This window comes from Meleagris gallopavo, chromosome 24 (genome assembly GCF_905368555.1).
Source record: "Meleagris gallopavo chromosome 24, MGAL_WU_HG_1.1, whole genome shotgun sequence".
Classification (NCBI taxonomy): domain Eukaryota; kingdom Metazoa; phylum Chordata; class Aves; order Galliformes; family Phasianidae; genus Meleagris; species Meleagris gallopavo.
Window position 1 is genome coordinate 2,818,371 of NC_139427.1, and position 14,009 is coordinate 2,832,379.

The 14,009-nt window shown below is 58.7% G+C and overlaps 1 protein-coding gene across 14 annotated transcripts in view; it reads right to left on the bottom strand.

The window, feature by feature from the left end:
* Positions 1 to 64: 64 nt before the first annotated feature.
* Positions 65 to 14,009, bottom strand: part of ANK1 (ankyrin 1) — a 49,572-nt gene continuing 35,627 nt past the window's right edge. For 5 of the 14 annotated variants that reach the window (XM_085242839.1, XM_085242837.1, XM_085242842.1 and 2 more), the window contains exons 20-44: positions 13,729 to 13,827; positions 13,548 to 13,640; positions 13,254 to 13,326; positions 12,912 to 12,935; positions 12,017 to 12,119; positions 11,622 to 11,769; positions 11,314 to 11,411; positions 11,010 to 11,234; positions 10,659 to 10,813; positions 10,262 to 10,473; positions 9,941 to 10,145; positions 9,692 to 9,788; positions 9,297 to 9,525; positions 9,088 to 9,213; positions 8,888 to 9,007; positions 8,684 to 8,768; positions 8,391 to 8,465; positions 8,111 to 8,242; positions 7,777 to 7,923; positions 5,839 to 6,391; positions 4,996 to 5,254; positions 3,829 to 3,912; positions 3,374 to 3,538; positions 2,957 to 3,080; positions 65 to 2,255 (exon numbers count right to left, since the gene is read on the bottom strand). In XM_085242839.1, coding sequence (XP_085098965.1) covers positions 2,982 to 3,080; positions 3,374 to 3,538; positions 3,829 to 3,912; positions 4,996 to 5,254; positions 5,839 to 6,391; positions 7,777 to 7,923; positions 8,111 to 8,242; positions 8,391 to 8,465; positions 8,684 to 8,768; positions 8,888 to 9,007; positions 9,088 to 9,213; positions 9,297 to 9,525; positions 9,692 to 9,788; positions 9,941 to 10,145; positions 10,262 to 10,473; positions 10,659 to 10,813; positions 11,010 to 11,234; positions 11,314 to 11,411; positions 11,622 to 11,769; positions 12,017 to 12,119; positions 12,912 to 12,935; positions 13,254 to 13,326; positions 13,548 to 13,640; positions 13,729 to 13,827 — 3,606 coding nt within the window. In that variant the 3' untranslated portion in view covers positions 65 to 2,255; positions 2,957 to 2,981. Of the gene's footprint in view, positions 2,256 to 2,956; positions 3,081 to 3,373; positions 3,539 to 3,828; positions 3,913 to 4,995; positions 5,255 to 5,838; positions 6,392 to 7,776; positions 7,924 to 8,110; positions 8,243 to 8,390; positions 8,466 to 8,683; positions 8,769 to 8,887; positions 9,008 to 9,087; positions 9,214 to 9,296; positions 9,526 to 9,691; positions 9,789 to 9,940; positions 10,146 to 10,261; positions 10,474 to 10,658; positions 10,814 to 11,009; positions 11,235 to 11,313; positions 11,412 to 11,621; positions 11,770 to 12,016; positions 12,120 to 12,911; positions 12,936 to 13,253; positions 13,327 to 13,547; positions 13,641 to 13,728; positions 13,828 to 14,009 lie in introns of those variants that run through there. The other 9 variants (XM_085242849.1, XM_085242845.1, XM_085242843.1 and 6 more) reach the window with 8 other exon arrangements.

A 14,009-nucleotide genomic window follows, 5' to 3' on the forward strand; every position in this document is an offset into this window, starting at 1 on the left:
TGGGCTTCACTGCAGCACCCAGCAGCCTCCACCTTCCCCTTGGAAAAGCAGAGACAAGACGTGGTCTGTGTTAGTTTCTTTATTAATTCATAGTCCGATAGCTGGTGTACAGGGATATGATCTATACATCAGGGGCTAAGACAGGGAGATCCAAAAGGCTTGTTTCCATAACAATTAAAAAAAGGAAATAAAAGTAATTTTTAAAACTTCTAAAAAGCTTCTAGTGTGCAGACTGCAGCATTCTCTAGGCTCAATGTTGGGTGCAGCCTCCCCCTACCAGCCCTACGAGCAATCTGAGCGCAAAGCAATGTCACTGCAGGTGCCGGGCACAGTTGCAGCACAGCACATTCCCTAAGGCGTAGACTAGGCCAAAGCACAGGACCCACACACAACTCTACGGTGATGCTACAGGGTCAGCTGTTGCAGTGGGTCTAGGTAGGTTATTGTACACAGCAAGGGTAATGGATGGAGTCTGTGCCTACTTCAAAGTGGGGTGAGGAAGGGGTTGCCTTGCTTTCCATGGCTAAGCTGGGCCATTTGCTTTGCTGCATCCAGGCTTTTTGTCTAGACTGCAGCAGAGCCAGAGACTTTCCTGGCATATGTGCACCCACTGTGAGACAGGGTTGCCCTGCCTGAAGCTGGAGGTGGGCTTGTTCTGCATGTGGCCACCGAGAGCAGCATCAGGCCCTGTTAAACAAGTCCACAGCCACCTCTGGGGAAAGGGCAAGGGGGTCTCCACACCACGATGCTACAAAGGCCAGGCCCCCGCATTGCTTAGGTAAAGGACAGAGCTGGGGACACAGATCTACTGCTGTCTGCATCCTGTCCTTCCGGGTCAAGTTTTGTAGCAGATTTGTAACCTTCTGCACATCTCAGTGCTGCCTGGGCAGCCCTGAGCACCACGATTCTCCTGCCAGAGCAGCTGCCCCAGCACTGCCCTTGCTTTCAGGGTGACTGCTTAGCTCGGTGGCTGCAGAAGGGCATTCACTTGGCCAAAGTGCAGCCACTCAAGGGAGCAGCTCCCCCCATTTCTGGGATTGGTCCTGGGTGGGCCAACATCCACGGGGTCAAGGGTCTGTGCTCATTTGTGCCCTCACAGGGAGGCCAGGAGGCCCTGCAAAGCAGTGCATGGCTTCTGGCTCCTGCCAGCTCCTGGCCCATCTCCTGAGCAGATATTGTGCTGAGTAGAGCTAGGCACAACCCAGTGCGTGGCACAAGCCTTCCCTGCTCTCACTACCTCTCCTCCCTGGGCCCCAAGCACCTCAGTGCAGGCTGCCAGCCTCACCCCAGCTGAAGCCAGCACAAACTGGGGCTTGCACCATGGACCAGCCCATAGGGCTGCCCCCGTGGGCCTCTCTCTTCAGGCCAAGAAGGGTCCAGACTCAGATGGAAGGGCAGGACAAGACAATCTGCCACCCTTTCACACCTGTAGGCTCCCAGCTCCATTCACCAGAGCTGCTCACATACTCCAAAGGCTTTGCCCATCCTGCAGCCTGAAGAGGTATTTGGGAGTGGAGCTGTTAGTGCTTTGTACATACTGCTAGAGTGTCCCTAGGTGTTTGCATAGTATTTATTGGTTCATATACACAAGGCTGATTGCTGTACAGTTTACACTTTCAACATAAGCAACGAGCTCAGTGCTCGGCCCAGAGCCCTGCCCTGGCAGGAGATGCTGCACATGCTGGGGAGAGGAAGGGCAGCCCTGCATCAGGCAACATTGCACCCACACAGCCCTCCTCTCTCACATCCCCAGTTGCTGCCCTCCCCCTGCCCCAGCACTCACTGAGAGGGATGAGAAGCGAGTCCAGCAGAGGCAAGAATGGTGACGGGGATAGAGCCCCTCTTCTCCTTCAGTGAGCAGCCCCAGCCTCCTTCCTGCCACTGGAGCACTGCACAGGGATGTAGTGACGCAGGCGGACGTGCGAGGGTGGATTCTTCTCCCCTCTCATTTGCTGCCAGTCCAGCTCTGGCCTCCCAGAGGAGCCAAAGGATGCCCCTTGTGCGTGCTGCTGTCTTTAGGCTCCTGATGGCAGCAAGGCAGGGACAGGGTCCCTCTGTTTGCTGGAAGTACTGTAGCTCATGCGTCTTGCAGTCAGTCAGTCATGCGGATAGGACGGTAAGTATCTCGTACAGAAATCATGCCATTAGCCTATTGAAACATGTACAGCCAGCCCTGCTTCCCTCCAATCTCTGTCTTCCTCTCCTCTCTTCTCAGGTTGGTGTGGAGATCAGTGGTTTGGTGTTGAGGTGAGATCCTGGAGAGAGACAGAAAGACACAGAGATGGGGTTACCAGGCTCATATAGTCCCAGCCTACACTTACTCCACACGCATCTGTTCTGACCACCCACAAGATGAGTTTTACAGCAGTGTGCCAGAGAGGCAGCATCAGAGCATCGATGAGTGCCCTGCCTGGAACCCGCAGCAATGGCACAGATGGTAGCAGTGGTGCCACCTCAGATGCAGAGAGCAGCAACAAGTAGGAGCTGAGCTTCACCAAAGCCAGTGCAGCACTGGAAGGAGCTGGGAAGGCTGCTGTAGAGCCTGGGACAGGTATATCCCATCCATTGGAGGCCAGCCCTGTTTCAACGAGGGTGACTCACTGCACCTTGTTCTCACAGCAGCATAGAAGACCGCATAAGTTGTTAATGCACTTCCTGAGCTGCTTTTGCACGCTGTAGAAAATAGCAAGAGTAAAGCAGCAGGAAGACTGCCTCAACTGAGGCTGGCCCAGGGACTCTCTAGGGACAGCTGCAGACAATAGACACTGTCTGTATGACCGTACGTCCACAAACACAAAGGTCTTCACTATCGTGAACCACAGATATCTCACTGACATAAAGCAGAAATTGGAGAGAGAGAGGAGACAGACACCATCATGCACAAACATCCCTGCTACCTTTAACCCAACAGTACAAAGAGCTGGCACAAACGGAATTGCAAAGGGGGGGGGGTTACCTCCAAAGAGGCCATTTGAGGGGGGTCAATGCTTCCCCCTTTTCAGACTGGCTCGTTTCACTATCTGAGCCCCCATCCTGCTCCCGGAGACTTCCAGTTTTGGGACACGCACTTGCACCTCCTCCTGAGGGAGCCACAGGGACAGGAGGCAGGACATCACCCAGGTGAACAGACAGACACAGAGAAAAGGACAGGAGAGGGAAAGGCTGAGTCAGTCAGCAGAAGACACCAAGCAAGAAGACTGGTGCAGGGGCAAGAGCAGCCCCTGGCAGCCTTAGGAGGGAAACAGGTGAGAGAGGTGAGCAGGACAGAAGAAAGGACAGAGGATGGAGGAGCCCTGGAGCCCACGAGTCCTGCAGAGGCAGTGCTGGCCCCGAGAAGGGCACTTGCAAGGCACAGCCATGAACCACACCGTACCTTGGCCCCCAGACCGTCCCTCTGTAGGATGGAGTACATGAAGTGATCGGCCTCTGTCTCCAGGTCTTGGGGCTCCTGCAGGGAGCCCTCCAGGATCAGGTCCTCATGCTCCTGCCTGTCATCTGTGTCACTGGGGCCCAGATGACGCACCACCTTCCGGATGACCTGCAGAGACCCATATGCAGCCTTCATCACTGCCAGCCCCGACACCACCCCACACAAGAGGACACGACCAGCCCCGACACCATGCCTTCCTTCTTGCAGGTCTGGCCCTCAGCCCCGTGCACACCACCCCCTGGCAGAATCTGGCTGGAGAAGAGCCACGACAGTAATTGGAGAAAGCAGAATGCAAGCACCCTGTGCAGAGCCCTGGGCTGCAGAGAGGGACCACACGGAAAGAGAGAGGAGGAAGACTGTGAAGAGCACCCTACAAACACTCGGCCCCAATCACTCACCTTCTTGGTGATTATATTGCCTTGTTCATCTGTGAACTGCTCCTCAGTCACGTGCTCCCCAGGTAAATGGAGGACTTCGTTGCCCTGGAGGGACAGGAGGAAGAGCATTTCAGGGTGCAGCAGAGCTCTCCAGCACGCAGCCCGGCACACACACAGCCCCAGCCCTGTCTCTGCTCTCTGCTGTGCACACCCCAGCACTGCTCCCTGCCCATTACCTTCACAAGGACACGCCGGCGGACGACTCTGGTAGAGAGAGACTCCTCGTCGTCCGCCAGCCCCTGGCTCTCCCCGAGCTCCTTGTCCAGCTCGCGGTGCGCATGATTGAGCAGGAAGCGCACAGAGCCCCTGACGATGTACAGGACATTCTGGCAGCTGACCAGGAAGAAGGCCAGCAAAACCACGACAATCAGCAGCTGGACCAGGAAAGACCACATCCTGCCCCTGCAGGGTCTTGCATGTGCCCCACACCCACTCTCAGAGCCCAGCCATGCTGTCGGTTGTGGCGGGCAGAGCTCTGGGCACAGGAGCTGCCCACAGGTCCGCACGCACCCTGTCTCTGCAAGCACTGCTGTAATCCTAGCTGCTGCAGATCAGCTGCCCGGGGCGGGAGAAGGGAGAAGGCAGGTGGGGTGTCCTTTGCACTCACAGCCTCTGTCAAAGTCATGGGATTGGGACTGCAACAGCAACACCCGTCCCCTGTCAGGCAGTGACAGGGACAGCCATGACCCCCTTCCCCAGCAGCCTGACAGGGCAGAGAGCAGTCATCTGTCACAGGACAGACGGAGCTACACGTGGCACAGAGCTGAGCTCTGCTGTGTTGCAGCTGCAGTCCTGCTGTGCCTGCTTGGGGGCACACGCCTGCTCTCATCCCATCCCTATCAGCTCCACATGGCCGTGGCAGGATGCCCATCACCCCTTCTGGCCCCCAGACCAGCTCTATTTCTGGCCCAGCAAGCTGTCCGGCCAGCGGCCAGGGCAGATACTCAATAAGGAAGCAAGCAGGGAGCCTGCCTGAGTTATAAATGGAGAGCAAGAGCTCACATATTGGGTGTGCAGCATTCTATTCTGGGCCAAGAGGCCCCCCAGGGACCAGGGCAGCAGTTCTGCCGGGACTTCTTGATCTGGTGGTGGGCAAAAGGCTGCATCTGCTGCTGCTCTCAACCTCACCTGCCCAAAGCAGCGGCTGTCGGGCTCCTCTGGCCAGCTGCCCGCGGGGTGCTGGGGCTGCCAGTCGCTGTCCTCTGTGGAGCTGACCCGCATCAGCTCCACGTCCGGCGCCAGGACCTGCTCTTGCTCCTGGCCCTGCGCCCCAGCAGCCACGGTGTGTGCTGGGCCCAGCCGTCGGGTGACCCCCTCCTGCCAGGAGCCCTCTGTCAGGTCCTGTAGGCAGGAGATAAAGGAGCCTTCTGCATTCCAGTCCCTCAGCCTGGGCGCCGGAGAGGGACAGGGAGAGAGAGACAGAGAGAGAGAGGCAGTCAGCTTTGTTGGAGTGAGTGTTGCACCCAGAACACCAGCTGACAGCTGGGCACAGCTGCACCCCGCCAGGCACAGAGCTCCTGGTGCTGCCAGTGCCTGGCACAAGCAGCATACAATGCAGATGCACAAAGGGCACGGGCCTTCTTCCTGCCACACTCTATGCCCATCCAACACCCCCGTCTGCAGGCTTCTGGGCCATGCCTCTGAACATCACTGGGCTCTCATGGGACCAGTGCTGCTGGGAAGATGGCAGAACACAGCCCTGTGATGGTGCTGGGAGGCACAACCCACATGCAGGGCCTGGCTGTCTGCGGGGATTTCCCCCGGGGGCTTTTCAAGGAGCCCCCAGAGAGACTCCAGAAGGTTTACAGGCACTCTGCCCAAGCCACTGCTCTGTGTGGGGTGCTGGGCTCCAGAGCTGGAGGTTAGCAGGGAAGCAAGCGAGGCTGGGAAGTTATTGCAGCTGGCCCAGCACAAGGCAGTAGCTGGCAAAGCTCCCCTTCCACTGCCCCCCTGTCACTGGGACCACCATACCTGTCTGCACTCCTCTCCACTGTGTGGCTCACAGTCGGCGATGCCACGATCCTGGCTTGTACCTTCTGTTGAACTGAAACAAAAGAGACTTCACTCTCTGGGTTTTGCTCTCCAGTCCCCAGCTGGTGGTCCCTGGCTGGCGTCTTCCCTTCTGGCCTCTGCCCTTCCTCCTGCTCTAGCAGTTCAATCAGCCCGTTCATGGCATCTGAGTCCACTGTGTCATCCTCAACTAAGTCCATAGAGCCCATGTGGTCTGGGCCGTGTGCGTCTGTCAGAAGTTGCCCTGGGAAACGACCTTCGCTTGTGGCATCCGAGTCCTCAGCCTTGCTGCACTCCAGAGAGGAGTCCTCAGCCGTCACCAGTGAAGGGGTGAGCCCTGAGGACCACACCTGTATGTCAGACATCTCCATCAGGGCGTCCTGCTCGGTGGCGGCCATAGGGATGGCGTCCATGATGGCCACCTCGTTCCAGTACTGGTCAGCACGCAGAGGGGATGGCAGCATATAATGCAGGGAGGCAGGGGAGAGCAGCTCGTCCTGCAGCGAAGCATAACCTACATGGGCAGACAGAGGCGATGTCTCCAGCAGCCATCTCACACACACACAAGCACAGCGGGGGCGAGAAGGGAAGCAGCCTCTGGGAGGTGGGTGCTCACAGCGGCTGCTGCCTTCACGCAGTCCCTCCTGTCCCTGCAAGTGCCCCCGTGCCTCACCCTGAGTGCTGGGGCTGGGCAGCCCATGTGGCTGTCCATTCCCCTGGTGAGGACAGGCCTGGGGACTGGTGATGCCCCATTCCCACTGCAGGACATGGTGCCCTCTCTAGCACCCTGCTCAACCAGCCCCCAGTCCCTGCCCACAGCCCCCAACCAGCATCTGAAGGTCAGCCTGGAGCTCAGGTAGCCAGGTGCTGCAGGCACCAAATTCGCAAAGCTGACCCATAAGCAAGGAAGGATGACCCTGGCAAATGTCATGCAGCGCTGAAGCCCTGCAGGATGCAGCCAGGGCCCTACAATCCCACTGATGTCCCCAGGTCTATAAGCGATCATTGTGTCCTCATCACTGAGGGCCTCATGCACAGCCCAGGCACACCAATAGAGACTACAGCCAAGCCAAGCAGTCTCAGGCATGCAGGCAGCATTGTTTTTCCTTTACTGAGCCACAAGCCCTTTGTTAAGTGCTTCAGAATGAAAGAGAACTCCTGCTCCCCAGCAGCCAGGGATCGTCAGCAGCAGCTGGAGCACAATGTTCAGCCAGGAGCCCCCAGCCTCCCCAATGCAGGGGGAAAGCAGTGCAGGGCCACTAAGGGAAGAGCATGACACAGCCAAGAGAGAAGCAGTCCTGGATGACATGCAGCTGCTGGAACAGGACACTGCTCCCAGAGGGCTCAGCTGAGGTGTAGACAAGCAGAGGAGGAAGATGAGAGGAGAGGCCAGGATGAACTCGGAGGTGACAAGAAGTGGCCCCCAGGAGTGCCCACATCTGATGGCAGTAGGTGGCACATTTGAGAGAACACAACAAGGGCAGATACGAAAGGGGAAAGCAATGAGCCAGAGCTGCATGGGTGGTGCCTGGGTGCAGGACAGCAACAGCCCCATCCCTGCCCATGGCACCTGGCTCTCCTGTGGGACACATGACAGTGGTTCGGCTCCCAGGCACAGCCATGGCCGGGCAGGTGGTGCTGGGAGCAACAAGCCAGGCACATCCCACACTGGTACCTCAAGAGGAGGAAGCCCCATGTGTCTGTTCTCCATGGAGAGCAGGACCAAGGTTCCCATAGCACAAGTCCCCATGGAGAGACTGCAGCTGTCTGCAGCAGCTGGCACCCACCAAGCTCTTAGGGGCAGTGCAGCTTACTTGGGACAGACATCAGCCCTACTGTGTCCACAGCGACTCCGCTCCTAGCCCCTCCGGTATTCCCTGCACAGGACAAGGGGCTCACCATTCATCTGGGAGGGTGAGAGTGAATAGTCCCTGTCTGTGTAGCGCCAGCTGCCCTTCAAGCTGCGGCTCTGCCGGCCGGAGCCCTCCAGCGTGCTGACAATCTCGCTGCGGTCAATGTTCCTCAGCGCCGTGTACAGGTTCTCAACTGCAGGAAAAGCCGGTGTCAGCAGCAGGCAGGGCAGGCTGGCAGTTGTGGCCATGCCCCAGCTGCCCTCCAGGCAGGTGTGCAGGAACTGGTGGCCCAAACTCAGCCAGGGAGCCCTGAGCACACACATATAGGCTGCACGCTCAGCCCTGATACCATCACCCTTGTAGTGGGAATCAATACTCACTCTTGACACCCTTGCCCTCGCGGCTGACCCAGAGGTTGAGTAAAGCTATGCTCTGCTCCAGCAAGGAGTTAGGGTTCTCCACACGAATCCTGTTGATGTCATCCACCCCAAACTGCAGCTCACGTGCCAGCTCTGGGAGAGACACGGCATCTCAGCATCACATCCATGGGCAGCTCCCCAGACAGCATAAAGCACATTCACGCAACCCTGCAGCATCTTTCTAGTCTTCCTAAGTGCTGAGCTTCAAGGTGCACTGAGCATCCATCAGCTGGGGACTCACCTGCCCAGCTGAGGCCGAGCTGCTCTGCGATGTCGATCATCTTCTGGTCTGCCCTGTCAGTGCTGCTCAGAGAGCCTGGAGGAGAAGAGGGGGTCACAACTCCAGCTGTGGGTTGGGGTAGGAGTGAGGTGCAGGCTGCAGGGGCTCCCTGCAGGCAGGACCAAAGAAACTCCATGGGAACAGGAGGATGCTACACACGCAAGTGCAGCAGGGTCATCCCAGCCCTTCCTCCTGGGCTGGGCAACCTAAGCAAAGGAGGTGGAATGCTTGAACAGACCCAGTAGGCTGCGTACCGAAACAGCTCTCACTTAGGATGCTGTATCGCTCCCTCAGAGACAAAGGTGTCAGTGTCCTCCTTCGCTCCTCTGTGCCACTTCCCTGCAAAGTGGGGACAAACCAAGAGGTCACCAGCCAGAAGAGAGAGTAGCAGCTCAGCCCTGGCACCTGCACAGCCCCAGCACAGCGTGGTGTGGCCGCTTTGAGAAAGGAGGGCTGACCTTGGTGCAGGGTGGAATGCTGATGTTGAGGTGGCAGAGCACATGCTGCAAGTCCTCATACTTCATGGCCTTGCGCAGGAAGGACAGGGAGCCACTGGCTTCCCGGCTGCTGTCCCGGACCTGCACACCAAGCACCCAGGTAGGGGAGTTGGAACAGGGCACAGGGCCCCACCACAGCCCAACTCTGCACCTGCCATTACCTTGATGGGGATGGCGAGGCGGTTCTCCCGGAAGGACTGGAAGTGGAAGGTGCGTGACTGCGTGGCCTTCTTGACGGGCACCAGGTTCCCTGAGAGCTCGACATGCAGAGGCATTCCCTCCACCACCTGTAGGGAGTGAAACAAGGGCTAGGACCCTGCACAGAGCAGCTTCTTCCTTCTGTCCTCCAGGAATGCTGCAAGAGACAAACCTCAATGTCCCTGCTGCGGGCCACCTCAGTGAAGTTTTCGTGCTGCTCCAAAGTCTTGTCCACCTTGTCATCAGTCATGCAGTAGCAGCGCAGCCGGCCTTCCCGTCCATCATTCATCTTGGCAAACACCACAAATTTGGCCATGTAGGGCACAGCTGTCAGTTCCTTGTACAGCATGGTGGCAAAGTGCACAGCCTCAGCAGTGCGTGGGCAGTCAGCCAGCCAGAACCTGTGGGAAGGGTGGGTCAGTGTGGTGCACCGGGGGGGAGGGGGGGGAGGCGGAAACAGCACCACATAGGGTGTGAAGGAGCTCCAAGTGTGGAAAACCCATCCAGGGCAGGGATCTTTCCCAGGAACAAGAGTCCCAACCAATTACATGCTCAGCCATAGCTCACCTGGCAGACACATTGGTGGTAAAGTTAGCGCACTCCTTTTCATAGACCAGCTTCGTGGTGCCTGTGATGTCTTCCCACTGAGCTTGTGCTGTCCCTCCTGCAGCAGCAGAAAGCAGGAGTAAGCACGTTGCTTTCTCGCTGCAGTGGATCTCCTCTCCCCACTGGACTGTGCAACCTGTCCTTGGCCTCCAAAGCTGCATCCCACCTCAGCTCATCCTGTTACCAGCCCACTCGTGCACATAGCCTCACCTATCACAGAGCAGAGCAGGCGCAGGCTGGTGGTGTCACCCTCGCCACTGTCTCGGGGATTGTCCTTCCAGGATGGGGGCAGAGGGATGCGGAGGCCAATGGGGCGGTGGAACTTCCTCCGGCGAGGCTCCACTGTGACGATGGGGCTGAAGGTTGCCTGGTTCCCCAGCAGCTTGGTCACCAGCTCATCAGGCACGGGCTGCGCCTGTGGGCAGCACAGGTGGGGTGATTGGGGCCAGCTCTCTGCAGTGCTGGGGTGCAGCTGGATAAGCTGCCTTTTCCTGTCTGCTGGTCTCCAGACCAGGCTCTTCAGCACCTCACCTGCAGAGCCAGCCTCACTTTCTTGGTGACAGCGGTGTCTGGGAAGGTGGCCTGCACCATAGGCACCAGTGTGCTTTTCAAGCACCCTCCCTCGGGGCCAATCATGTCACAGTCTTGGCAAATCCGGGACATGACCACGAAGTAGAGAGGAAAGTCAGTGGTGATGATGCGGCAGACCCTCTTCTTCTCCAGCTCCTCTTGGCTCTCCAGCTCTGCAAGTGCAGCACAGGCATCAGTGCTCCTCCACAAACCAAACCCATGGCTCTCATTCACCTCCTCTTCTGGCTGCACCAACCATGCCACACTCGGTCCCATACCACTACCTCCCAGTGCTGGCCATTCCCAGGACAGCTGCAGTTCTGAATGGAGTGTCAAGCCCCCAGCCTGGCACGCTCACCCTCATCCATGCCATTGAGCAGTTGGTCCATGTAGCTCTCCTCATAGCGGTTGCGGTGCTCCTTCCAGACAGAGCCATTCTCACTGCGTAACACCACCAGCTCACGGTCCCCACGTCCGTAGGAGGCAAAGTGAGGAATTTCCACGATGACGGGGCTGCAGATAAGGGAGGAGCATGCTTACACCATGCTGCAAAGGCCCACCCCAGCATTGCGCTGCACGTGGCCAAAGCTAGGACAGCTCCTGCAGCAGAATCCCCACAGACAGGCAGCAACAGCCTAGCCCCCAGCCCCTAGAGGAGCCCAGATCTGTCCCTAGCCCAAGGGATGGCCCCATTCCCTTCCATGCTCACCTGAGGAACTGGGCACCAGCTGGCCCCAGTGCGATGATGCGGCTCGCCAGGCCTTCCTCCTCAGCCAGCGGTGGGGGTGCAGGCAGTTTCTGAGGCTTCACCAGGCGGCAAGTGATGCGGGTGGGAGCGGCACAGGCACGGGGTGGGATGACCACACGCAGCCCGTGGTGCCGGCTGCCCCGCATGGAGCCGCCGCGTGCATCCACCATGAAGCTCACCAGGAACCTGCAGTGGGCAGAGGCATAGGCAAGCAGTGCCCTGCAGCCAGCTCACACACGCAGTGCTGCCTTGGGCAGGCACTTACCCTGTGTGAACGGGGCTGGCCACGGGGCTGATGTTGTCTGAGGTCTCGGTGGCCGGGCTGCTGGGAATCAAGGAGTCCTCATCGAACTCCTTGGAGGGCTGTGCAAAGGCAGGGAAGAGTCCTGATGGGCATAGGGTCCTGTCTGGTGGTGCTGAGTCTGCTCAACCCTCTGCACTCTCTGCTCCCATTCTGCCTGGGCAGCCCTATACCATCAACCCACCCCGTCCACCCGCGACGTTTTGGCTCTGGGCTGACAGAGGAGGGATATTCCCCCGGCAAGAAATACACTAGAACTGTGTCACACTCACCTCCTGTGGGGACACCGAAGGTGCGTGCAGCAGGCTGCCTTGCTCAGCTTCAGTCTCTACAGATCCCACCTGCTCAGGCTCCTCTGCTCTGGTCACCACAGTCTCAGGGGGCACGCAGGGGACCTGTGGGATAGCTACAGACTCCTCCCTGGCAGGAGAGAACAGTGACAGCCACTGCAGCAACAGGTCAGGGCCCCCCAGGCTCCAGCCACCCCCCAGGGCCACCAGGCACAGCAGGACCCTGTCAGGGAGATCAGGGATCCTTGCCCACAGTCATCCTTGATCTGCTGGTACCCAATGCCTGCAGCTGTCCCTGCCCTGCTAGCATCCCACCCCAGCACCAGCCTGGCCCATGCCCTGTCCCCACTCCCTCCCCACCATCCAGTGCCTCATACGTTTGCTCCAGTGTTGTCACGGTCACAAACTCCAGCATCTCCCTCTTGACCTCCTGCTCCCTGGGTTCAGGTGTTCTGGGTTTCGGTGCGATCAGCTCCTCCTCTGAAACCAAGAGCTGGCTCAGCACACAGAGGCAGCAGGACAAGGGAGCACAGCTGCCCAGCTTTATTCCCATCCCTGCTCCCACCACTGGCCACACGCATTCATTCCCTGGGTCTCAGCAGTGGGAAGGCTCTTCCCTCTGCCAGAAGCCTGGGCTGTTAGTGTGGCAGGAGCCATGGCAGCTGTTAGGAGCCGGCCAACCCCAACCTCACAACACTCAAGCACAGAGCCAAGCCTGCTGGGGCCCCCCAGCACCAGGTGGGGCTGGGGCCATAGAAAGGACTCACCAAGGCCACCAAGTTCACCCACACATGTCTCTCTGGGGGCACGAGCCCAACCATCCTCACCTGCCACCCAATTAACACCTGCTAAGGAATCCACCGGGGCTGAGCTCATGCTAGAGCCCTGCTGGAAGGAGCCCAGCACCTCCCAGTGCAGGGAGAGCCAGAGTGGTGAGCAGCACAGGGACCTTCCAGTGCTCCACTTCATACCACCAAGGCCAGAGTGGCATGGGCTGGCTGTGGGCAGGCTCCAGAGCTTACAACAGGAGCAGGCTCCTGCTGCTGGGAGCAAGGCTGATGACAGCCAGGGCTCCCTCTGCTCGGGGATAGTCCCCTTCATGCAGTCACACCACAGCAAGCAGCATGGATGCAGATGGGCAGGATGGCAGGGCCTGTACTGGGTAGCACCAGCCCAGCAGCAGGGTTCAGCAGATGGAGGCGGCGTGCGGATGGTTAGTGGCCATGGGGTGAAATGGGCCATTGAGCTGGGGCACAGGGACAAATTTCATACCCATTACTGTGACATGAGCAGTGCCTGCAAAGTAAGAAGAGGCAAAAGTGAGGTCTTGGTGGGAGGGGATAGGAGCAAACCAGCTTCAGCCAGGCTGTGGGCTGGTACCACCCGGAGAGCATGGTGCGGTGCTCAGAGTGCCCAACTTCTCTCTGCACACCATCCTCAGGTCTGGGCACCACCCTCCTGCACAGCACAGGGGAAGACCAAGCCAGGAGGCGGCTGCTGGGCTTCCGCTTCCTTGTTGCAAGACCCCAGTGGGGCAAGGCAGCTCCCCACCCTGTGCCCATCCCTGGGGCTGCTAGCAGACTATAAGGGCATGACCCAGCTCCAGCCCCTCACCTTCATCCTCCGACACATCCAGAATCTCATCCACAGTCTCCGGGAAGCTCATGCGGTACTTGTCACTGACTGGCTGTGGAGCAGAGAGAGGGCAGTCAGAGCAGGACAGCACGCAACCCACAGCCCCTCTCCACATGCCTGGGCACTCAAACTGCTCTTTGGCAGCCCACACCCTGAGCTGCCTGGGGCTCACTGCCTGTGGCCAAGGCCGGCAGACCCTCACTTGGCTGCTCCCAACCCCAAACCTTCTCCGCATGATCCTGCGCCCAGCCAGTCCCGTGCCCAGAAACTTACTGGGATGCTGGTCTCCTCTGTGACTATCTTGAGCACATCTGTGACAGAAATGTAACCGAGGCGCTTCGCGATGGCCAGGGGAGTGGTGCCATTCTGTGCAAGGGGAGAGGATGTAAGGGAACCCAGGCGTGTGCCCAAGCATGTCACACAATGAGGAAATGCAGCAGTTTGCCCTACTCACCGTGCTGATCTCGTTGGGAGAGGCACCATGCTTCAGCAGCAGGGTCACCACGTCCGTGTGACCCTGCTGTGCTGCCTGGTGCAGGGGTGTGTAGCCCAGCTGTAGGGAGAGCAGAGAGTGCTGCATCAGCTTTGGGGAATGCTGCCCCACAAATGCCCCCCAAAGCTTCACACGATGCTTCACATGGGCTGCCTCTTACTTTCTGTGGTTAGAAAAGGGCTGTGTAGGATCCATAATGCGCCCAGGGGCACTACAACAGCTTCCAGCCATGGGAACAGGAG